A 25,924-nucleotide genomic window follows, 5' to 3' on the forward strand; every position below is an offset into this window, starting at 1 on the left:
ATCTACTTGAGAAATGTATGTTATTTCGAAAATAGTTATGGCTATGATGTTACCGAAACGTAAAAGCGGAAATCGTCTTGCTTCCGGTTACATGACCAGCTGCTTACATGTAGTTTGATCTGGATTCCATAGGTTCAGGCGACACTCGTTTCCAGAGAGGTGGTATAATGCAAAGATGTGCACGTGAGCATTAGTTGTCAGTTACCAACGTGCAATAACCTGATGCTGATCCTTAGAAGTCTCGTCATTCAAACCACCAATGATTAAAGTGGCAGTGATGACCGGATGTTATGAGCAGTTTCCTGTAATTTTGTTATGAATCAATACCCATGCCACATAAACGTCTATGCAATAGCTGGCTACTAGAAGAAATTCTCGTTTGTATAAAAGTGTAGCGGTACAAGCGAAACGAAATAATTTTTATCAAAATTAATAGGTCTTCACACACCGGGTCAATCTTTTTTGCACGTTTGAACAATGTGTGGTGTGCTGCGTTGGCGGAAGCACACGTAATGATTAGTGGTGTGACGCTACGTGCATTCTTTCTGCTTATGAAGACACCAACAGGCGATATAATGCAGAGCTCGAGATAATGTACACAAAAGCAATTCTAAGCAATTTATTTTGTGAAGGAATAGTTGTTCGAAATAGAATAGCTTAGATATTTTCATGAGACGTAGTTTTACAAAAAACGTACAGATTAACCATAACAGCAATATTAAAAAGATTGAATTTATTTCATTTTTATGGTTTTAGTTCAGCAAGTTACCTTTAAGAAGAGAAATGAAGCCGATGAATTGGGCACTAGTTTTAATAGCACTAGTTTACTTTACCTTTACTTCTGCTGATACATGGCATTCGTTGAATGGTACCGAATACTACATCGAGCATTCCTATGTTTCAACTTACCATCAGGCCGCGGACGGCTGCAAACAAAAATCATCCATTCTTGCTGTCGTTAAAACGCCCGCTGTAAAAAACTTTTTGGTCGCAAAAATCGGAAAATTATATGGTTAGTTCAAAAAGCATTGTTATGCTTGGATTTCCTGAACTCTGGGTGAAATGGTGTTTAGAGAGCCTGCATTGTTTTGCACAATTATAAACCTTCGATTTTAGCCTTTCAGTATGGCCACTTTTCTACATGTAGCAACACAGATTTGACTTTTCTTTTCTGCGATGCATTTAAGGTAAGCCCTACTCCTTTTATATCGGCCTTCGGAAACACGGTGATGACTTGGTCTGGTCAGATGGTACAGATGTTAGTACCGGTGGTACATGGTGGGACTCCAGCCAACCGAAGAAATATGGAGAAGGGGATTTCGTGGTAATGGGGGGAGTCCATCAACTACATCCCGACTTTCTTTGGTATAACATCTCAGCCAATACGCCCTCTCGGTATATTTGCCAGCGTCAAATAAGTGAGTGCGTCTACACTTCGCGAAATGTCAAAACGCAGAATGATGAAAGTGCCTTTCTTATTTCAAATAAGATTTGTATTTTAGTGAGCTGTAAAACGTAAAACTATTTTTTATGAAGAAGTGTGTAAGTTAACAATTGCCATAAGTTTATATTTTGAAGACAAGACCACGACAACTTTTCACAAAATCAACCCAACAACAGTAACAGTCGCTACAAATTCTCTTATCAACCAGCAAAAAGGACTACAGGCTGATGCAACTACGGAAGCGTTGTCAGCAATTTCCAAAAATGCGACATCATCCCAAAATTTACATTTGAAAACTTCGGCCCTAAGAGCTCAAGAAGCCACCGTTGCTATGTCTTCAGAAAAGATCCGTCCTACGGTCGTAGATTTCAATACGTCATCACAAACAGCAACAAAAGTGCTTGATCTTAGTCAGCAACGGTTTAGTTCAAAAAGTTTCTTATTTATTACCAATTCAACGGTTCAATTAGTTTCAAGTAAGTCTACAATCATTTCCTGCTATACAAAGCTATTAAAACATTCAGTATTTAAGCTGTTTGCTGACCATACGTTATACTTCTAGTTCTGAACAGCCGTAAAACGTCTTGGTTTGATTTTTGTTTTAGATTCACACTATGGATATGTCTATGCAATATTTTCATTTCTCACCATAATCATAATATGTTTTCTTGTCTTCATCATTCGAATAATCATGAAGTTGAGAAAGAAAAGAGCACGGTATAGATTACATTTCTTATTCATTTTGCTTTGTGTTAAAATGTTATGGTTGGTATCAATACGTTTACATTGTCTGTTATGACTTTAAAATTTAAATAAATGTTGTATTAGATGGTATTACAACCTGGAGAACGGCGATGCAAGGAACTCGAATGTTGAGATGAATGACATTCGATTAGGTTTGTAGCAAAGATCGTAACTTATCTTTGTGTATTTGAAGGCAGTGTGTGGTTCATTACACTTCCTCTGGAAATGACCATTATCCAATAAAACAAAGGTTTATTTGTAATTTTAGGCGACGCTGTATCAATGGATCTTGGAAGTCAAGATCCTTTTGCAGTAGAATCGGATAATTTAACCTTTAGCTATGATTACACATCCTGCTCGTGCAAAGAAAAATCTGAAGTATATGTGAAAAGCCACGTCTACTTATAATGCTATTTCACAAGTTTCCTTGAAAAGTTTTGACTTCAGCTGTAGCCTACTTTCCCAGAATTCAACGAAAGTACGGATGCCATTGCTTTTCATAAACAGTCGTGACCAAAAGTTTAAGACTAGACTTGATTTATGACCTTTTGTCTTATTACGTCATAATGCTGCATCAGATATTTTTTCAGTTGCATCATCTTTATTCTGGGTCGAAATCTGATGTAATCAGTCATTATTTAGCAAATATCAATTGAACATTAGCCAGTAGAGATTACTTTTCTCTATTATTTATCTGCCTAAAATGGGTAAAATGTGCTGTCTTTCGGAGGTTCAGCGATGTCAAATTGTTCTCCACCCGGAAGGTTACACAGAACGTCAAAATTGGTAAGCGGCTTGGATTTAGTAAAACTGCTGTGCATCAGGCAATTGTGAAATTTAAGAAATCAGGAACTTATACTGATGCAAAACGCAGTGGTCGTCCCCGGAAAATAACTCCTAGAGCTGACATCTTCATGAAAATGCAAGTGATGAAGTCTTCAACATGTTCAGCGAAAACAATCAGGGCCAATTTGAATGAAGCCGGTATTCCAGTCAGCAGGAAGACTGTTAGCCGCCGTTTAGTTGTAGAATTTGGTCTGAAGTCACAAAAACCAGCAAGAAAACCTAGGCTTACACCAGCGATGAAGAAAAAGCGCCTCCTGTTTGCATTGCAGCACAAAGACTGGACTTATGCCCAATGGTCTAAAGTTTTATTTTCGGACCAATCGAGTTTCCAACAGTTTGGTGCAAGAAAAAGAAATGTCCGTCGACCCTCAGGCCTCAGGAACACGATTTGATGAAAAGTATACCCGGCAAACGATAAAACATCCACGGAGTGTGATGATATGGGGAATCATTTCGACCAAAGGTATAGCCGGACTCTTTTTTCTAAAACCAGGAACCACGATGAACGGCCAGAAATACTTGGACTTAATCAAGGAGAAGCTACAACTGCTCATGTCGTGCACAAGTGCACGATTTTTATGCAAGATTGAGCCCCATGCCATCGTTCAAAGACAGCAACAGAGTTTTTTAGGGCTAAGAAAATTACTCCTCTGCAGTGGCCGGGGAATAGTCCCGGGGATCTTAACCCTATCGAAAACTTTTGGACTTTTCTCAAGAATAAAGTTGCTTAAAAACATCCCTCGAGTATTCCTTCCCTAATTGCAGCAATCAAATTAGTCTGGATTCGTGAAATTCTTGAAGAACTTTGCAAAAATTTAATCGAAAGTATGCCCAGACGAATCAAGGCCGTCATCAAAGCGAAAGGAGGACACACCAAATATTGAAAAATTTGAGATTTTGATGCAAAATACAATATAAATGCTTATTACTTTGTCTTATATATAGTTTAGCAAGAAATAAGTAAAAAAGCGACAAGAAATAGGACGGAGAATTTCGAAATTCGCGGTTTGGTCTTAAACTTTTGGCCACGACTGTAGATCCTTGTAAAGCAAGAAGATGTGATCTGTCAAACGCACAAACTGTACTGCATTTTTCGCTTTTTCACTGCAGTGCTCACATCCTCACACATACCCACAGCTTATAGGTTTTTCCTTATAATGAAGAATGCTGTGGAGAGTGGCAGACGCCGCCAGACAGAATAAGCTTACATCAACTGAGATACTATAGTTCTGGTTCGCCCAGCCCCGCTTGATAGTGTTAAATTTCTGACTGCGTTGGATCGTTTTGAATGCACCGCTTACCAATAACTTACTTCTGCAGTTATCACGTTATTCCATCAAAATCCTGAGAAGTTTAGGCTACATATACTTCATACAAGCCTACCTTTACCTATGTAAATTCACATAGGGTTTCCCTCTATAGTCTACTCTATACAGTCTAAAACCTTTTATGACAGTCATCTATGGGGAGTAGGGTTGGTTTAGTTGACTCACTTAGGTGCTTTTTTCCACTGAAGGAAATAATAAGCTTAGCCTCGGTGGTCGTATGTGGGTTGGATGAAATTATGGCTTATAGCCCGGTGGTAAATGTTTATCAATCTTTACCCTACATTCCTCCCATTACGGCCGAAAAAGCCCTGTCTCGCTTGCTATTAGCAGAATTTCATGCAAATTTCGGAATTTATGTAAGCTTAGTCTAAACAAAATGCAGGTAGAATTGTTTTTAATCTTAATTTTTTCATTTGTTAATTATTGTTGAAATTTGCACTTTTATCTTGTTTTGTATGGAAAACAGGTATTTGAAAACAATAAACTCACTACCGGTACAATACGAAAGTAATTTGCAAAAGAAAAACAATTATACGTTGCATCTGTGCATTTATTACGTCACATCTTTTGTCTGATTGGTAAATTTAAACAACAAACCAACTTTCATTCTTTATTGAAACTAATAAATTAAAGTTTTGAAGTTCCAGCTGCCCACCCCTGCAAAATAGTAGCCTAAAACAAGGGAAATGTTACTGCTAGCTCTATGTCTGTACCCAACAAATGTTACGTGTTTTGTGCTCGTTTGACGTGCCTTGTGTTTCTGCCTTCGGCTGGAGGCGCTGATGTTTGTAATTGCGCCTTGCTAGTTGGCGAACGTGTCAGTTTACCGTTGCCTGAGCTGTGAGCAGACGTGCCTGTTTTTACCCTTTATTTTATCAAATACAATTCTACAACTGCAGGTCTATTCGAACCAGCATAAGAAAAGGCCGGTAACATTTGGCGAGCACGGCAGGACCTGCAGTTAAAAAAAAAACGTGAAGGAAGAAGGTGACCGAGTTTTATCCGAGATGAATTTTTTTTGCTCTCCTCCGAAGTTTGAACTTGGAGAAAGTTTTATCTCGTTTTTATCAACGTTTGAAAGTTTCTGCGACAGTGTGGACGCAACAGCAGCTGCTCAAAAACATGCTTTTATGGTGAGTTTACCGGAAGATGTTAAGCTGGAAATGATATGCAACGGTGCACGGTTAGGCACCATGAACTATGAAGAACTAAAGTCCAAAGCTGAGGAAGTTGCTTGTTGCTCGCTTCGACGTAACAAGGCTAAACAGCAGCTTATACAAAGAACCCAAGCTCTCGGCGAAACGAATCGAAGTTACGTCAACGCCCTTGTCAATTTCGGAGCAATTGCCTACCCGAAACCGGAAGATGAAGGTACGAAGAATGACGTCTTGTATAACGCTTTAATAGCTGGACTGCGTAACAAACATGAAGCAGAAAGGCTGGTCACGTGCAACATGGAGGTGCAGTGTCCAAAGTTTTTAGATGCTGTCAAAAAGCTATTAATGATGGAACCAGAGCATGTGCAACAACACGTTTCCAAAATACAGCCAATGGAGCAGGTCCCATCAGCTCGCGAGGAAATGAAACAAATGATCCAGGATCTGCGGCAGGAAGTTGACATCTTGCGTGAATCACTATCGGAGATATCGCGGAGGTCTCGTCTTAACCACAATCATCCCTTTCGCCTCCGGGAATCACGCACGTGTTTTGCATGCGGAGAAAGAGGACACATCAGTCGATATTGTCTTCAACGCAACCGCCAGGGAAACGCCAACGGGGCGGGCACAGGTGTCCGCCCCTGAATCCATCACCACAGCCAAAACGAGAATTGGTCACTTACAAGATACAGACCGTCTCTGCGGAACAATATAGGTACGTTAACGTTATCATTAATGGTAAGCCCTTGTTTGCGCTTGTTGACACTGGTGCATCAATTACCGTCATATCCCATTTGGCTTTCCAACAATGTTCCGCTCAAGATTTAAATGACTGCCCTTCAAATGTTCGATTTATTGGCGCAAGCGGAACCGTTATCGCGATGGCAGGAAAAGCAAAGCTAAACTTCACCGTTGCCGGAATAGAGGCCACTCGCGACGTTTTTGTTGCGGAGAACTTGTCGGAGTCTTGCATTCTGGGTTTGGATTTTCTCCAAGACCATGGTTGCATCGTTGACTATGATGTGATGACACTCAAGGCTGGTGGAGGAACATTACCGCTATTGAGAGAACCAGGTATTTTGCACAGTTCCTCGATTGCATTAATTGAGTCACTGCTTATCCCCGCGTTTACTGAGGTTGTGCTGCCCTGTAGTGTTAAACGCCCGACAAAGTCCAAGTCTAACGACGTTTTTATACAGAGATCTGAAAGCCTACTAGACAAATACGAAATCTTAGGCGCAAACTACGTAACAAAAACTAAGGAAAATTTGGTACCAGTTAGACTTGCCAATTTTACGAATAAAAGCAAGTGCATTCCGGCTGGGACAACTGTTGCAGATTTAATACCAATTGTTGGCGAAAATGTTTCGTACATTAATGCCTACTCATTATGTTGTATATCAGAAGAGGTTGACAAGCCAGCGACCGATGATGACGTGTCGTCTCTTATTGAACAACTGCATTTAAATGATCTTAATTTGTCAGATGATGAGCGGGAAGCTGTAATCGAAGTAATTCGAAGACGGGAAGCTGCGTTTTCACTCTCTAAACGTGACCTTGGCAAAACCAATATTCTTACTCACAGTATCGACACGGGAGACGCTGCACCCATACGCCAACACCCGAGAAGAATGTCAGAAGAAAACAAACGAAAGGTAGATGAGTTGCTAAAGGACATGTTAAATGATAACGTTATTAGTCACTCACAGTCGCCTTGGTCTAGCCCAGTTGTGTTGGTAAAAAAGAAGGACGGCAATGTGAGGTTTTGCATTGACTACAGGGCTGTCAACGATTGCACTGAGAAGCATAGTTTTCCTTTGCCACGGATCGATGACAGTTTGGATCAACTCTCGGGGTGCAAATATTTCACCACACTAGACCTTAAATCTGGTTACTGGCAAATACCGATGAGTGAAGGCGACCGTGAAAAGACAGCGTTTACTTGCCATCGAGGTTTATTCGATTTTAATGTTATGCCGTTTGGACTAGCAAACGCACCTGCCACGTTTCAGCACTTGATGCGGATTGTGCTCGATGGGGTTGAATGGAATGGTGCATTGGCTTACCTGGATGACATCATTATATATGCACGCACCTTTCAAGATCATCTGCGCAACTTGGACGACGTGCTTTCCCGATTAGTTGCAGGTGGCCTCAAACTTAAACCGACTAAATGCAATTTGTTCAAAGAAGAAGTTAGATTCTTGGGTCATGTGGTTTCAAAATCTGGTGTATCCTGCGATCCGGAGAAAATCTCTGCGGTTTCCAATTGGCCTGTGCCCTCGTCGATAAAGGATGTAAGGCAGTTTTTGGGACTCGCATCATACTATCGCAAGTTTGTCAGAAATTTTGCCAAAATTGCGGCCCCACTGTACGACTTGACGAAGCCTCAAAAACAGTTCTGCTGGAATGATAAATGTTTACACTCATTCAACTTGTTGAAAGACGCACTCGTGACAAACCCAGTATTGAGATACCCGGACTTTACGCAGCAGTTCATCCTCGATACAGATGCTTCAAATTTTTCGCTCGGCTGTGTTTTGTCACAGATTGTAGATGGTGAAGAGCACCCAGTTTCATACGCAAGTAGGTCTTTAACGAAAGCAGAAAGAAATTATTCCACCACGAGGAAGGAACTCCTGGCAATTGTTTATGGGGTGCAGAAATTTCGTTGTTATCTTGGCACACCTTTTCTTCTTCGCACGGACCACGCTTCGTTACGGTGGCTGTGGACAGCAAAAGAGACATACGGTCAATGTGCGCGCTGGTTTGAAATATTGGCTGATTTTGATTTTAAATTAATACATCGCTCTGGATCAAAGCATTCCAATGCAGACGCACTAAGTAGAAGGCCACAGAACAGCAAAACAAGTGATTCTAATAGCGTCGAAGTGAATCTTGAGAGGTATCCGTTTGAAGTTGAAGAAAACTTTGAAACATGTAAGACCCCGACGGAAAGTGTTTTAAGTATTGATCTTCGTGAGGGTTTCGGTTGGACTCCTGATCAAATTTCACAAGCTCAAATGTCCGACGAACATCTTTTCGTAGTACTAGGTTGGATTAGAGCCGGCGCAAGACCACCTTTTAAGAAAATTAAGAAGTTGAGCAGTGAGATTCGACATTACTGGTCTTTGTTTGGAGAGTTTTTTTTAGTACACCAGTGCTTGTACCGCAGTCTGGAAGACACACTGGAAGGAAAACGTCTTCAGTTACTGGTTCCTAAAGAAATGCGTCCGAGAGTCCTGAAAGAGTTACATGACGCATCACATGGAGGAGGACACATGGGTGTTGATAGAACAGCTGAAAGAGTTTCAAGACGATTTTACTGGCCACGCTGGAAAACGGATGTCCGTGAGTATTGTGAGCGTTGCACACTCTGTGATTTACGTAAAGCTCCTTCTAAAACACCAAGAGCGCCCTTGGTACCTTCCGAGGAGTTGGAGCCGATGCAAAGAATAGAGATTGACGTCCTTGGAGGACTTCCTGTGACACATTCAGGAAATCGTTACATACTGGTAGCCACCGATATGTACACTAAATATATGCAGGCTTGGTCTATGCCATCACAGACAGCCCAAGAAACAGCATTTGTTCTCTATCATAACTGGATGACGATTCATGGTGTTCCGGAGCGCATTCACAGCGACCGAGGAGGAAACTTTGAGAGCCAGTTGTTTAAAGAGCTTATTGATCTTCTCGGCTGCAAGAAGTCAAGAACTACAGCATACCACCCTTCTGGGAACGGAGCGGTTGAAAGGGCCAACAGAACCATCCTTTCCATCATGAAGAATTATGTCCAGCGCGATCCACTATCCTGGGATAAATCTCTCTCCTCAATTTATGCGACCTATAACGCCAGTCGACACGAAGAGACAGGTGTTTCTCCACATTTCCTTCTGACTGGAAGAGAATTGAGATTACCAGCAGATTTGATGACTGGACAGCCTTCAAGTCGTCCATCATCATCGGCAATGTTCGATTTACAAGACCGTATGCGACTTGTCCACGAAGTCGTGAAAACGAGACTCGACCAACGTCGGCAATCCATGAAAGAACGTTACGACAAGTCGGTATCGAGACAAGCTGAGTTTCAAGTAGGAGACAAGGTCATGCTGCGAAACACTGTCATATCAAAAGATGAAAAGCGAAAGTTTCACCTCCCTTATTCAGGCCCCTACGAAGTTGTTGAGACTTTTCCGCCGGTAAATTATCTGATTCGCAACCACGAACGTACGTTAAGAGTACATTTTAACAGGCTAAAGCTAAGCAGAGGAGACCATCATACAGGGATGCCTTCCTATAATCAAGCTAGTTGCCCAGAAGATGTCCCCCAGCAACTAGACATGCCCTTGACTGGAGCTTACTTTTTTAATAGGCCTAACCGATCAAATGCAAATCGTCACGAGAGTAACAATTTTAATAACGTTTGCAACTCCCGAAATAACGGTCGACTTCGCCGAAGCCCACACTTCGCACTATTCGTTACCCAGACGTCGAAACGTATTAATTGTTTATTTGTGTGACGCTTGATGCTATGTTGTTGACTACTTTCCTATGATTTGTGTTTTATAAACCACAGTTTCACATATACCAAGTACGATGGTATTTTATTTCGGATCCGTTATATATCGTCTATTTTAACTATCAATCTCACGTTTTTATACCTTTTGTTGTGTTATTGGCATGAAGCATTATATTTGTAACCCATGTTTATTGTGTTTGTAGGCCTACTATTGTTTTGGTATAGTCAACGAATGTTTGAATTTCTTTTATAACAAGTTATTTAAAATTTTGCTGTGGTTTTCAATGTAATGTTTGTATTTATATTATTTACATAGAAATGCTTTACCTTGATTTCCGTTTGTTTTTATTGGTGTGATAATCATAATTTTTTCGCTACTGCACCGTTTTGCTGTGTTTGAGGAATCGTTTTTGTAAACGTTTTTTTTGTAGCCCACTGTGGCATGCGTGGTCGACAATTTTCTTCAAGATTAACACATCCACCTGGGTAACAGAAGTACTAGCGGTTGCTACGTGATTATATTGCAATTTGTCGTTTTATTTTCCATATATTTAGCTTATAGCCAGTTATGCTAATGTCGAAGAGAAATTTATTGGAGGGGGAGGAGTGTTACGTGTTTTGTGCTCGTTTGACGTGCCTTGTGTTTCTGCCTTCGGCTGGAGGCGCTGATGTTTGTAATTGCGCCTTGCTAGTTGGCGAACGTGTCAGTTTACCGTTGCCTGAGCTGTGAGCAGACGTGCCTGTTTTTACCCTTTATTTTATCAAATACAATTCTACAACTGCAGGTCTATTCGAACCAGCATAAGAAAAGGCCGATAACACAAACAGGTCACATGTTAAACGCTGTCGTTTACATTAAACAGTTAACCTGGAGTATGTATCATTATTTGGGGAAAAAATGTAAATGAAGAAAATATTTCTTGCAACTTAAAAAAATAAAAAAGCTTGCTCTTAATTTTGAAGGAATAAACTTTGAAGTTTGCCCTATATGAAAATTGGAAACTAAACTCTTGACTTCTTGGATCAGCGACATCGGTCCCACGGTGACGCTGTGGCAAAGGACAATGCTTCGGCGTAACAATACGTATTCGTTTCCAGAGATGTGCCCTTGAGCAAGGCACTTACTCGATAGCTTTCCAATTTTTGTCAGCTTCAACAGTTGCACAGGCTTACAGTAAGTGCTCCGGTGGAACAATAACAAGTCCCTAGGCTGAAAAAAGAAGTGTATGTCCTTCGGCAAGGATTCTCAAATCAACTGCCAATGAGGGGTCAAAATGTGCAGTTTGCATCACGGTGAATGTGTACATTGTACTTTTTCACTCTGCTGTGTTTGCACCACTCCAGCTCTCCCGATGTACATCCTTTATAGCATCAACGTACTGAAGTCTTAGCTTATCATTTTTCCATCTTGTCTAAAACCGTAACACACGCATGCATATGTTGGGTGTTGGTACATCGAGGCTGGAACTTGCCGCTGCCACTTCAAGAGAGGACACCACAAACGCAAAGTCTATGGAGCATATTAGTGTATATACTCGACCATCGGTAATAACTGCCAAGGTGTGATCGGCCGCATCTCTTTGGATAATATCAAGTAACGCGCGAGTCTTATCGCTGCAAAGGTATAAGCCAGGGTTTTTTAACCAGGGGGCAATGGGGGACCAAAGGAGCGTTCTCCGGGGACCACGAGCAGATGCCTCACCAGTGTGCTGTAATGTAGTAGTAGGGGAAGATAAGGGCAAAGCGGGACACAAGTTTCTCACGTTTTTGTACTTGCTGTGCAAAATTAGCGGCGCGAAAGCTACTACACACGCAGTAGTGAAGAAAAAGGGTTTTGAAATCAACATTTTAACTTTTTTATTGATGAGCAGGAGGCACGGATTTTGATGGCCACAAACCATGAAAGGTTGAGAATTACGGGTATGAGCTGTTACCAGGATAACAGTCCCTACTTAGATACCTACTAATCGCTCCCAGGAAGCGGGAAATCTACATCAGAGCGATTAGACCCGTGTGGAACAACTGAACTCGCTTGTTTCTCTTGTCCTCAGACGCGGGTCAAATCGATGCACATAGAAACTCCATTCGATTACAAAAAGCGAGTGACCCAAAAAAGGCCGAAAACATATTTCGCATTTGTTTTTATGTCTTAGTTAATCTTACGCTACAAACCTTTCATGACTAAGTTACTGCACTAAAAATAATAAAATAAAATCTGATCGGGAGGTGCAGAGAGCTGTTACACTAGTACTCTAGTGAAAAACTTGCCTAGTCAAGAAAGAGGAGATGAAATCGCCTGCTTCACTTAAATATAAATTGAAGAAAATTGGAGTTTCAATTTAAACTGTAAATCGAGTCAATTTTAACAGCGAATCAAGTCAAGTCCATGCATGTAAGTTAAAACTTCTCCTGACGACACAGTGTGTGTTGCGTTAAACTGGCTATCATAACGTCATGGCTGTTTCAAAATTAATCTGTTTGATACTTTTTTCGAAGTGTAAATTTTTAGAAAAATTTCGACTTTGCTACCCAAAACCCCCTTTTTTTGCTGTCACGACTTCATAACGTGACTCGATTCATTTTGGACTCTGACTCGAGTCAAGCTAAATCATGACAAAATGTGACTCGGTCGACTCAAATTAAGTCAATGATCAAACTGAAATGTGAAACCGTGGCGTGATATACTGTACTTGTGTCTTTTGACTTGCACACGATCATTGCAAAGTTTTTCACCATCAAAACAAATTTATTTCAGAACGAACTAAAACCAGCGTAAGCACAACTCCGTGTATATAAAGCCCACAAATACAAATCGGTCGCTTAATCGCAAAAAATCACACTGATTTTGAGAGACTGACTAATGTCATGAAGCTGTAAGGGCTACGTGGTAAAAAAAAGTCAAGAAAAAAATTTTCTCATGAAATTTTTAAAAACACGTGGTTCAACCTTCATGCATGACAGAACTACCAAGCGCGTGATGGTAAAGGTTGTGGATTGCTACAGCTGTGAGCGTGATACAGTACAAGCAAAAGCGAAGCTTCTGGGAGATTTTTGTGCAAAACCTTTATCTTTTTGAAGATAATGTCAACTTCTTTCCATCATGGTTTCCAGATAATTTTTAAAAACGCAAAACGAAAGAGGGATGCCACGATAAGGAAAAGTAAAGGAACTTATAAACAGCCTGTGAGCAACCTCAAACAAAAGAAGATATTCACTGTACAAATGAAGCAATGATTTTAATTGCTTTATGAAAATGCCGTGGAACTTCAACAAAGTCCTCCAGAATATGTTCTGAATTTAAGAACAAATCCTCTACACTCTGCAAGTATTGCAGTTTTTAAAAGCAAATCCATCACATCTACAACGAAACATAATGTTCATGGTTCTAGTAAAATAGATTAAAACAAACATTTTCACATCATATGAACTGTTTTTGGTTAAAGATTTCGAAGGAACATTAAGAAAGGGCAAAATGGAAACAGTAGCACATACAGTACGCCGAGTTACAAGGCGCCACCAAATTAAACCCAAGTAGCTAAAACGGTTACGTCACACATAAGGTTGAAGTCCCACTGGGGGTTTAAACCAGATCGAAGTAATTGTCACCAAATGTCTTGAAACGTCCCCCGTCACCCTCACTCACGAAACGCTTGCGGCTCCTTTCAATGGACAATGGTTATGTATTAAGAGATATACGCGAACAATAGAGGCGTTTAACTGTTAACGCTATTTAGGATCGGAAAGCGTGTTAGCTTTTATGCTAGACTAAATGCAGCTTATACATTATATATTACACACTGCAAACATTAAGCTTTCAATAGAAAAAAAATCGCTTTTGTCACAGTGGTTATATTCGCGATATATTCAACGCTGTACCTGCTTGGTGCCTGCACCTTCAACTTCAAGTTAATAACCTTAAGCTCGTAGCAGGTGTCCACCAATTGTTCCAGAAAAAAATAAGCGTTCGGCACGTCGAGGTTGATATCAGGCATCTCGGAATAGACACGAACAAAGCCCTGGATTGATTACTTTTATTACACAACAGTTATTGCAAGCAAGATACAGCGTTACATATACGGAAAAGGTTTGATGAAGCACTGTATTTCTATTAATGAAAGCCTTACCTGAACGAGTTGATCAGTTGTAATAATAGCTGTATCTGAAAATCTCTTAAGCAGGTGAACGAGCATGCTGATTGCCCTCTTTGTACTCACTTCAATCGCCATTACTATAGCCTGTTTGTTACAAAAAATAAAAGTGCATTGACTGGTTTAAGCTTATTATTATTATGATTGTGCGTAACAGAACTTATCATGCCATTTAATGAACTCATCTTACCAAAAACAACCTCTGCAAATATACATTATGTAGTACATATATGGTTTGTACCTCGTACACAACTTCATGATGAAAGTGGGGTACGTCAAGGTCTCGAACACACCTCATCGCTTCTTCACTGTCACCAGATGACAGATATTCCTTCAGTAATGCTGCCATCTGCAGTAGAACGGTATTGTGTTATTTCCCTGTTTTGCACCACACAAAGCCAGGAAAGATGGTAGATCATAGTTGTGTGCCAAAATTTCAGATCATAACTAAAGGCTGTTGCTAAAATGCAGCGATCAATTGCTGCATTATCTTGGTCAATATTTATCACAATTTGTGCAGCAATAAATCAATGGTCACTTTTAATGTAGCAATTAGTATGTTGTGACTCACTAAACCTAAAGTGTTTGATAAATTTTTTGAAGGCAACTTTAAAACTTTATTTTTTGCAACTCTATGAAGAACACCACGAGGTTGCTAAAAGCATGAAGAATACTATTTATAAATGACAGTTTCAAAACATAAACGTTAATATATTGCCAAGCATTTCGCTTGGAGGTGCCAAGATTTGTAAAACATTAACAAAGGCATACCATGTCTCTAGACTAGAGAGTATACCTCACCAACTCAAACAACTTAACAACAAAGATATGCAGATAACATAGAGCACAAAGAGTGGTTGTACAAGTGAGACATTGTGCAAAGGCAATGAGTCACCTTATGGAACTTATCACTGTTAACACTAAGCAGAAATGTGATGAGCCATAAATAACGTACAGTTTCCTGTAACAACATGTGACACGTGACATCAGGCATTTGCAACTTCAACACATTAAAAGCTCACCAAGTAATAAAAAAAACCTTATCATTACAACTAACCAACTGAAATTAATTGCAAAGTTTCTTTTCACCTTTTGTTTCAACACCTCTAGAGGCTGGATGCCACCGCCTACTCCCCAAACGTACTTGAGATTGTTGTGACGTATTTTAAGTAAACAATCTGCCTCTAAAGCGCATGAACTGAAATGAAACATTTATTCCCGTTAAAGATGTCAGAAGTTGATCATATTGAACAATATAGACTACCCAATTATCACAGATTCATAGTCACATCTCATAGGTAGTGATATTTTGGTAGCTATCATACAGTTAGTAGTTATCAATTTCATCTGACCGTGACAACTTATTTTCAAGATCCTCGTCAGTTGTTTGAGTGGTTTGAAAGACTTTGATTATATCCCTGGACAAAACGCCGTCGAAAATTGCACGGGCTATAAATTTTCCAAGAACCTGCAAATTAATTATACATGTGAAAATAAATTAACTAAAATTAGTTTTACAGAAAAGAGTGCAATCAAAAGTCACAAAAATCAATTTAAAAAAATGAAGCACATGATAGAAAGATATGGACAGAAAAAAGTGCAATAGAAATTAGTTGAAACATAGTTCATACCTCGGCTGCATCTGGGGTGTCTAGTTTAAGGTCTGCCAAACAAAGACGAAGAGAATCAAATCCTCTCTCCAACTCATTTTCAGTCATGAAAGAAGAATTTGAGGAGCTGGAATTGTTGCCTAAAAATTTCAAAGACTTTTTCAGAAAGAAACAAAAAGTGAAAAATTTTGTAATGCTTTTGTATTGGTTTAACAAAATCTTTCAGTGCTCTATAGTCTACCGCAATGGTTGGCAACCTGTGGCCCACGGGCCAGATGTGGACCGCCAAGCAAAATCATTCGGCCCGAGACATCTCGTTAGTTATTAAAAGAATACGGCCCGCCGTCTCGTTTGCAATTTTATTTTTTAATGTATAAATTGCGAACAATCTATGACGTAACATATCTGTAATAATGTTGTAGTGTATATGCAGATAAAAGGGAAATTCTATGAAATTACGTAATAAGTGTGTGAGTTTGCAGACATGCGCATTAGTAAGAGTGGAAGCATTCCGTCACGTTTTAGGAAGTTTTGTAGCCTTGTGGTCGAACCTACTGAGCCATTTTATGTACGATTATTATGAAGTCGTAAAACCCTATTAGAGAAAATAAGATTAACAATAGAAAGTAGAGATAGAAAAGGTAGAAAACGTGGTGTTTTGTAATCACTAATCAAGTTATTACAAACTACAAAGTGAACTGTTGTTGAAAAGACAGCTTGGAAAAATTGTGTAAATCTGCGGTAACGCTAGGGGTGGAAGCGGTTGAAAGTAGTACTGCTTCCGCATTCCTGCCAATGTAGCTAGTTGTGTTGGCAGTTTTAATTTTTAAGTATTGGTGAAGTGAAATGCCAGTAGTTAGGAAATGTGTTAAGTCCCACACACAGTGTCGTTAAAACAATAACTAGCCCAAATATAACGCTATCTAAAATTTAGGCAACTTAGGATGTTAGCAAAACATAGAAAGGTTGTGGCCCGCCAAAACATTACAAATTTGGATTTGGCCCGTGACATGCAAAAAGGTTGCCGACCCCTGGTCTACCGGCTAGTTTCAATAATATTATTCATTGTTTGCAAATGTTGATTATTTTCTTTCTTTCTTTGAAATCATGCAGATAAATCTTGGTCTCAGAAATATGTAAGCTCACCATTTTCAGCTGCTTGGCTATTGTCCAAGAAGGACTTGACTAACTGAGATGCTAATTCACGAAACTCACTCTTCTTTTCCATAGCCAATGTTATAAGGCAAACAACAACCTAAATTAAAATTATGTGATATTACAGCTCCATATAAATATTGATACAGCAGGAGTATGAAAAGTAAAAGCAGCAAATCTAGTCTTGACACAATTAATGCAGAAATACAAAAATAGCATGCACCACAATAACTCACCATAGGCTTTTCATCATCAATATTCAAATGACTAAGTGCATCCTTAAAAATATACAGCAATGAATTCATTAACCTGTGTTAAGCTTAACACAATGCAACAGATAAGGTAAAACACTACAATGCATTTGAGGTATTATTAAAGTATATGTATAAACAATTTTAAGCTGAACTTAATGACAGTGCATATTCTCTAAAAATACTATTGAAAGTTCCAGAACTAGAACATTTATTAATGTTCAAATATATCATATCCTTACAATATAAACATAGCATTATTAAACTACTTAACTTAATAACCGCACAAATGTAAACAATTTTCTAAATGTGACACAACATACAATAGCTTCCATCTTCTGTGCATGCTCAAAGTATTCATTAAGAATTGGTATGACAGTTTTTTCTGTCTCTTCACGACTCCATTTTGGTTTAACCGGCTTGTACATTATATCAGCATCCTATTTTACCAACATAATGCACAAATATGGTAAAACTTTAAAAAGTAATTGAGGAACCAAAATGTTTACCTACAGGTACTTGTAAATCCATGCAGAAATATATGTAAATTTGCAAAAATGTAATTGCCATTAAACACAAAAATACCTGCTCCTCAGAATCGTAATTAGGGTCATGATTATCAAGAGCTAAATGTGGTTCAATTTCATCTCCAAGTTTGCCCCATGTACCTTTTCCCCCACCACCACCTAAATATTTATTAAAAAGCAAGTTAAGTATAGAAATTTGAAGGTATAATCCCTTAGAACTGATTTTCGTAACTTGAGTTGCTGAAAAATGATAAATAGATGGCAGACAAATATCCAAATACAGTGGGACCTCGTTAATCCGTACCCCGATGAACCGGAATCCCCGCTATCCGACACAAAACTGCCGGGAACGGATTTCTTCCTATGCATTTTACCCCTTTAATCCGGAAACCCCGCTGTCCGACTCCGACACTAAAGTTTCGGAACAAATGTGCTCAATCAATAGCAATAAAATCCGATAAACCGGATTATTAACAGTTAAGCGAAAATGATTCACGACTGTCCTAATAGACTATGTTAGTTTGTTGACGAAACAATAGCCGATTATCTACGCATAATAACGTTGCGGTCTTTATTGATTCAAAAGTACAGTACTGTACAGTATTTTAGAAACGAAAAAATAAATTGTTCATCAACAGTAACAAACAACGCTTCCGCGGTCGCAAAAAAATACGTACATTACATCGGTTGAGTGCGGCAATCTATTGAAGACATACTGCTGCAACTCAATCGTGCTATCAGCTTTAGATATCGCATTGCGCAAAGATTGGAAACAGGTCAAAAAAATTCAAGACAGTTGGTCCCACCGGAATGCTTCGCCACGCAAGAGCGGTTGTCAAACCGATTTGCGGCCGAATGTTCGTCACTTGGAGAGCATTCGTCTTTAATACGGTGGTTCTGGGGTTCGACACTGGGTCGGATCATACAAAAAATATAATTTTATTTTAGTTGCTGTCCAGCCAGAAAGTCGGTACTTAGAATTGGAGTAAGGTGCATACTGCGTTTTGAACACGGTGCTGCATTTGCAAGATTGATTGATTTTTTACTTTTCAATAATCCGGATAACCCGCTAAACCGACATTTTTTGACGAAACGAAGTGGTCCGGATTAACGAGGTCTCACTGTATTACTTTTTTTGCTTTTCATTAAGCTAATGACACTTAATGGCCGGAATAAATGTCAGGGTATGGTTACTTAACCAATAGCTTGGGTGTGTAGGAAATAATATTTAATGGGTGCTAGACTGTTCAAACCTGTTTAAAAGGGTGCTGGGATCGAAAAAGGTTTAGAAATACTGCCTGAAAGTAATGCTTTTACGTACCCATAAACTGGGGGACTGTATTAAAATATTTCTGTACTTAATTACGATTTTCTAAAAATCTTTATTAAATTGTGTAAAATTGTGCCTAAAAAAACAAATCAATTGCTTTCATATCCAAAACATTTCAAAACACATTGTGTCAAAACATTAGTGATGAGTAGGGCCCCGCAAAAGTCAATAAAGTCAAAAAATTTTAAGGACCTCGTCTGACCACGACTCAAAGAATAAAGTTGTTTTCAGCACCTAGGGGATTGTTTCTAAGAAGTTTATAGGTCAAAATAAAGTCAAAATTTTCAATAAAGTCAAAATTTGTCAAAATATGGCTTTTTACAAAGTGTTTGTGTTTCTTGAGAGTAATTCTTGTAAAAATCCTCGTGGAAGCATTGTAAATCAGGAACTGCGACACAATTAAACCATATTAACCCATAAAAGCAGGAAATAAGTCACGATGCCCACTTGGATCAGCAGTAACTTTTATCGCAAATTGTCCATTGTTTATTGATTGTTACGTATTTAAATAATTCTTATAAAACACTTCCTCTTCATAAACGTGGTATTTTCGAAGATCAACAGTTTGGATTTTAGGAATAGCCTACTGACATTCTGTAATTCAAAAATGTCTAAGCAAGCTAAATCGTCTTCAGCAAAAGTTAGACAGATTTGTCGAGATTTTTCTGATGAATTTAATGCAACTCCCGGGGGTGATTTAAGGTGCAATTTTTGCGAGGTTATAGTGAAGTGCGATAAAAAGTATTTTGTTGAAAGCCACAGGAAAAGTAAACGCCATCAAGCTGGATTGGAGCAACAACAAGCATTCCCTGTTTAATTTGCTGTTTATTAGAATTTACCATGCGGAGAAAATCGAGGCAAAGTGTCCTTTTCACAAGGACAAAATAACACAAGCTACCTAAACCTATCGCCAAAAAACACGACGCACTTTTTATAATCCATAAAACACCTTGACTTTTCGACAAAATATTACGTTTGGGTCTGAAATCGACAAAATATTATGTTTGGGTAACTGGAGGAAGAACTGTGGCCTCTACAAATAAGCAATTTTGTTAGGTCAAAATAAAGTCAAAAAAAAATTTTTTTAGGTCAAAATAAAAATGGCCCTAGTGATGAGACAAAGCCACCCTATGGGTCGTTGGGGTTTTTGGCCACTGCTTATTTGCAGCAATAGACAGGTCTATTGTGCCATTATAACAAAGTTATTTTGGTAGTTCGGCCCAACTATAACTTGCTTGAAATAAACTTGAAATGGGCATACCATGTAAATCTTAGGTTTATTTTTAAATTTCACATCTAAGTAAAAGAGAGTGCATATTTTTTGTGAACACAATAAAACAGCACTAAACAAAATTTCAACCAAACATTCATTGATTATTGTATACCAATGGTCATATTTTAGAATTATATTAAACAAACCGTAAATAGTGAGTATTCTATATTTTGGCGGTTTTGTGCCTGTATAACAAATAAAAAACATAACTGGAAAAGTTTCACAAAGTTTGAATTTATGAAATAACTACCTTATTAAGTCGTTAGCCAAATGCAAGTTTTAGAAAAAATATGAACTACATGAAGTTGTATGGCAATAGTTAAATGCAAACAAAATGTTTTAATTGGGACAAAACCACCTCAAAAAATCTAACTACAGTAAGTATGGTATTACTAAATACTAATGTGTTTTAAAATATATGACATTTGAGGTAACTAAAATAAAACCTACATAAAAATAGAAATTTGTAGTTCAGTTAAAATAGCAGAACTGGCTGTGTTCACAGAGAAGTTAAAAGCTGCCTTCTTTCTTTTACAGGCAATTCAAAAGGGAGAATGGTGCCAAATGACTAACACGTGTACTGTACTTAGCCAGAGGGAAAACGTTTTGTCTGCGACAGTTTTTTAAGAGCGTACCACAAAAGAAACATTTTTTTGTTCCATTGGTATATAAAGAGGCAATAAAGTAGGATTAAGTGTACTTGCTTCGGCAGTACGTATACTAAAATTGGAACGATACAGAGAAGATTAGCATGGCCCCTGCGCAAGGATGACACGCAAAATCGTGAAGCGTTCCATATTTTAAAGTTTTCGCAGAGTATTTATATTATTAAAAGTTCACTTCTCAGTGGTAGGATTCACAGATTTACTTTTGTTTAAAGTTGTTTGCCATGGATGATCGAGTATGTATGAAGAAAAATTTCGGCTGAATTTGCATTAGAAAATGAAGTGTAGGCTTTTGCATAGAGTTTTCTTACTATTGGATTAAGTACAAATAGCATACGTTAAGATAAATACAAACTGACTTTGTTTATAAGCTGAACAGAGAAACACAAAATTAACCCAACTCAAACAAATGCATTTATGAAAATGACGGTTAAAAGGAAGAAGTTAGCTTGGTGAAAATATGTGCTCTCTGAATGCTTTGCTATTTGCAACAATCTCATAATGTTTTGATTTTATTTAAATAATATCTGTAAATCATAGTCTTTCAAGAAAAAAATACAGCAGCAATGAAGCTTATCACTTCTTTAAATTGCCATTCTATCAACGTAACCCAGGACAAGGGGCGAGGTGACATTGACATAACAGTATGTAACACATCAGAACAACAACTTAACACTCAAATGTGTTAAATTATTGGGAGTTACAGAAAGCAATTATAAGTAGCAAGTCAAAAATGTATACATGGTATTTGTAGAAATCTTTGGAAATCAGTCACCCTCACACATTAATTATTTCATATAGTTAACAATTTTGAATATACTTCTTTTTACAAATTAGTATTTATATACTGGTTCAAATAAATATTTTTACGGATTTATATATATTGGGCATTGTCAAAGTTACCCCAAAACTGGAAGGATACTTTGAATATTTTTTTAATGTGCTGTATCGTTTGTTTTTTGTTTATAACCTGTGTGATAAGAATTTATTACGCTTTAATAATAATACATATATAATTTGGGTATAACATAATCATATACAATTGATGTGGTTAAAAACACACTATCCTTACACCTTACCAAAGCTTAACAAATATAAAATATATCAATTACATTCAAGGTGTAATATAAAAGCTTTATATGTACAGTATCATGTATTTTTAACTAAACCTGTTTTCATGTCACTGATATTAGTACAACCTATGATGACGTTTTGTAAAGCTACAAAAGAGTTAGTCATAACATACACAAAAACAGAAATATATAAAGTATATACATTCAGTTACAAAAACTGGTCGGGTCTAGTGCAGAAGTACACAACCAAATGATGTCACAATTAGAGTAGCTGAGGTCTAGTATAGAATGCATCCAGTGGTTGTACACTTCTACATTAGGCCCAAATGATTATATCAACAGATGCAACTGCTTGCAAACCTTTCTTTGGAAGTCCACGTCCATACAATGACCTTGATTTGCGATCACCTAACTTTCCAGCACGTTTTACAGCACCATTCGTAATTGCATTTGTCCCATTAGTTGACGCAAGAACACCTGAAAAACGTCATACATGAATGCTACAAAACTCATTTAAAAAAATTTTAAACATACAAAATAAACTGTAACCCAGACTGCAAAGTATGGCAGAAGTACACACTAAAGGAGTTACTATTTTTTTTTCCTTTTCTATTACAAAAAGCGTACCACAAACGCCAGAAATTTGCCTGGGCCAGGAATCACGATGTACACCTGTGCATTGTTATTTTGATTCTGTACCCCTAATAACTCCAGAACTGAGCGAAAACTGCCATACTCTACAGTATACTGTCCTATAGGCCTACACCGTCCTTAAATGAAGCTACAGTGGGCTAATCACCATTTTGATGATCTTTAGTTTTAGCTGAGTCACGGCGTGTTCGTTTCTTTTCTTTAACTTGTTGCCGATCAATATTAAAATTTGTTGATTGCATAGTGTTGGTGCTAGCATCTGTGTCCATCTCCATTCCCCACAAGGTCACGTAACTTATACAGGAATAATATTATTTTCAAAACAGCTCTATCATCACAAACTATCCCAGCTTGATGCAGACCCCCGTTAAACCTTAAGGAGATCACTTCGTTTCAGACGTTCAAACTTGTTTTTATGTTGCAGTAGAATAATCTGCAAAACAAGACAAAAGTCAAACCATTACTACTGTAATATAGTAGCCTAATCGATTATATGGCAACTAATAAGTCACCAAGTTGACGCATGATGATTAACAGTAAGTATGGGCCATTTTGAATGGGCTACTATTCACTGGTTTATTGCTGTAATGTGATGCAATGTTCAGTACTTCCAGGCTTTAGTCTGGTTTTTTGGAAGCCTATTCGGATTGCAAAACAATTCGGCAACCTAGGCCCTAGGTTACATCTTATGACAGTACAACGTAATGGCCATTAACTGCCACACTCTATCTAAAAACATACTGTCAAACAACATAGGCCTAATGATAGGCTACCTTCAATAGCAACCTACGAATCACTTTTCTATTCCGTAATTGAATGTAATCGCGCAAATCTGTCCAGAACTGTTTTGCTTAAACACAAACATGTTGCCAATCACACTTTATAAAAATTGGTAATACTTATTTCTAAACAAACAAAACCGTATACAAAGCCAATAAAGGATGTAATTGGGTATCAGAAGAATAAATAGATAAACATTGTTGCCTAATATAGCACATTTTACAGACACCAAAAATACTTTTGGGCTAAAATTGTTAAAAAATGCAGAAATTTTAGTACAGAACATTTCAAGTTGACAACACTGCTCGGCAATGTCATTATACCCATAGTTCTCCACAATAACAATGCGTGATGTCATCCTAAAGAATTGTGCTGAAAAAGCGTATTGTGCAAATTTTCATATAAAAATTTCAAAGACTATGTCCAATATGCAACGGAGGCAAATTAATTCTAGCTCCAAAGCTAATGCTAATGGTAATATTTGGGGGGGAAACTTGCAAAAGTAGTTCTTGTTGACCACACCGCTTTGCACGAGCTCAAGTAAACAAAACCTCGTGTCTAAATTGCGTTGTCCAATCAGATTGCAGGAAAAACTAAGGCGTAAACAACATGGTAGAGCGCATCCAGGAAAATGGTACGCATGAGGCCATGTTAGTACACTATGGCAAGCCAGACTGAACAAAACTGAAAACCGCAACGAGTTGGCCAAGCGGGACAACAAACACATAATCTGCGTTTTAAAAGAGTAGATTGGTAAGTTGGGATTGTTGTTGGTCAAAATGTTTGGAAACCTTTTAGCCTTTGTAAGCTGGCGGCTGCTCATACTTGCAGTTGCAGACTGGGTTTAGATTTTAAAGTATAGGGTAGGCTGTAAATAGACACCTACATTCATATAATTCATTCGGCAGTAGTAACGCGTTTTTATCCCACTTGGCTAACCGAAAACCTTACACGTAACGATTTTCACATTTGTTCAATTTGGCTTGCCATGTGTCCACAGATCCCACTGCAACGGCAGCAATGTTCCAATTTTTTGCACGTGCGCCTTCAGTTTTCGGCTTATTTTAAAGTCGATTTTCAACTTCTAATTAAGAAAGATATTGTTTTTAATTGTTACTATTCAGCCGCCTCTAGCCTGTGGTTTTGCGGGGGAATTTTTCATCAAAAATTAGATAACAGCTTTCCATTATCGAAATAAATTCAAAATTACCTGAGCAATTTTATATAGCAGTAATCTCGTATCTTTATTTTTTGTTTTTCATGGTTTAAAACCTATTAAATTTACGCTGTTGGTCTTATTCCATGGTGAAACTGATGAATGATAACCTTATTCCAATATTGTTGTTTTTGTTCTCATGTAGGCTAGTTCTAACGATAATCTGATTCCTTTCGTGAGACTGCTATTATAGTCACCTGTTTGGGGTCCTGTCTAAGCAATTTGAACCTTGAATATCTGAGAATCGTAGACTATTGAAGCGTCAATATACCGGTAATAATGGTGAGATTTTTATCTGTCATATGATAGTACCGTGTATAGCTGCAACTGCAAGTAACGATTCTAGTTGACCCAAAATTGATACAATTCTTTCTATGCATAAATCTCAACTTGGATAGAAAACAGACACGTTACCGACGGTACTTTCAAAGTACCGACTGCCCACCTGTGGGCGTTACAAAATTAAAATCTTTGTTTTAGTCGTTTTTGACACTCAAAACACCTAACATTTTTGCGCTTCGAGCATTTTTAAGCAGGATGGACATACGTGATGATTTTATATCCACCATTCAAAAAACTTTTACATAGTTTTACACAGTCATCGCAGACCTATAGTTGATCCACATATGAATGCCATTTACATATTTTGATCACCCGAATAGGACTTATCAATTATTTTCGCGAACTTTTAAGTATTTTTCAGATAGCATTTTTCCAAATTAAAGCATTAATATGACAAAAAAAATGCAGTGAACACGATAAAATACTGTGCCACTTTAACAGTTAAAATAATTATAACTATATGCAAGATCGTGACGCGACACCTTATCGAAAGACACTTTATCGAACGACACTTAATCGAACGACACTTTATCGAAAGACACTTAATCGAACGACACCTGATCGAAACGACACCTGATCGAAACGACAGTTGATCGAACGACACTTTATCGAACCGAAAGTTGATCAAACGACACTTTATCGAACCGACAGTTAATCAAAACGACAGTTGATCGAACGACACTTTATCGAACCGACAGTTCAAGCAAGATTTTTGCGTGTTTCTCAAACATTGAAACAATGGGTCATTGTGATGTTCAGCTATCTGTCCATGTTTGTTTGATAAAGTTGGATTTTGTAATTTTTGAGATATTGTGATATTTATATAATTTTGCTCTCTCTCCGCATTGAAACGTATTACTCA

General features: G+C 38.1%; 2 protein-coding genes and 1 non-coding gene across 3 annotated transcripts; 2 read left to right on the plus strand and 1 right to left on the minus strand.

Annotated features, from left to right (window-relative positions):
* Positions 1-376: 376 nt before the first annotated feature.
* On the plus strand, positions 377-3,962 carry LOC143461294 (uncharacterized). The gene is made up of 7 exons (XM_076959170.1): positions 377-594; positions 757-1,012; positions 1,188-1,418; positions 1,579-1,920; positions 2,050-2,161; positions 2,273-2,340; positions 2,457-3,962. The coding sequence occupies exons 2-7, from the start codon at positions 784-786 to the stop codon at positions 2,594-2,596; spliced, it is 1,122 nt and encodes a 373-aa protein (XP_076815285.1). The 5' UTR covers positions 377-594; positions 757-783; the 3' UTR covers positions 2,597-3,962.
* Positions 3,963-12,766: 8,804 nt separating this feature from the next.
* LOC143461292 (programmed cell death protein 4-like) lies at positions 12,767-23,174 on the minus strand. The gene is made up of 13 exons (XM_076959168.1): positions 22,873-23,174; positions 22,434-22,550; positions 17,791-17,891; positions 17,529-17,645; positions 17,191-17,232; positions 16,946-17,054; positions 15,821-15,939; positions 15,542-15,657; positions 15,279-15,387; positions 14,431-14,538; positions 14,166-14,276; positions 13,918-14,057; positions 12,767-13,700 (listed from the first exon to the last, which is right to left on the minus strand). The coding sequence occupies exons 1-13, from the start codon at positions 22,997-22,999 to the stop codon at positions 13,622-13,624; spliced, it is 1,395 nt and encodes a 464-aa protein (XP_076815283.1). The 5' UTR covers positions 23,000-23,174; the 3' UTR covers positions 12,767-13,621.
* Positions 21,032-21,138, plus strand: LOC143461346 (U6 spliceosomal RNA). The gene has a single exon (XR_013118039.1). It is a non-coding gene; the product is annotated as a U6 spliceosomal RNA (small nuclear RNA).
* Positions 23,175-25,924: the final 2,750 nt, after the last annotated feature.

This window comes from Clavelina lepadiformis, chromosome 5 (assembly GCF_947623445.1).
Source record: "Clavelina lepadiformis chromosome 5, kaClaLepa1.1, whole genome shotgun sequence".
In the NCBI taxonomy this organism is placed as follows: Eukaryota; Metazoa; Chordata; class Ascidiacea; order Aplousobranchia; family Clavelinidae; genus Clavelina; species Clavelina lepadiformis.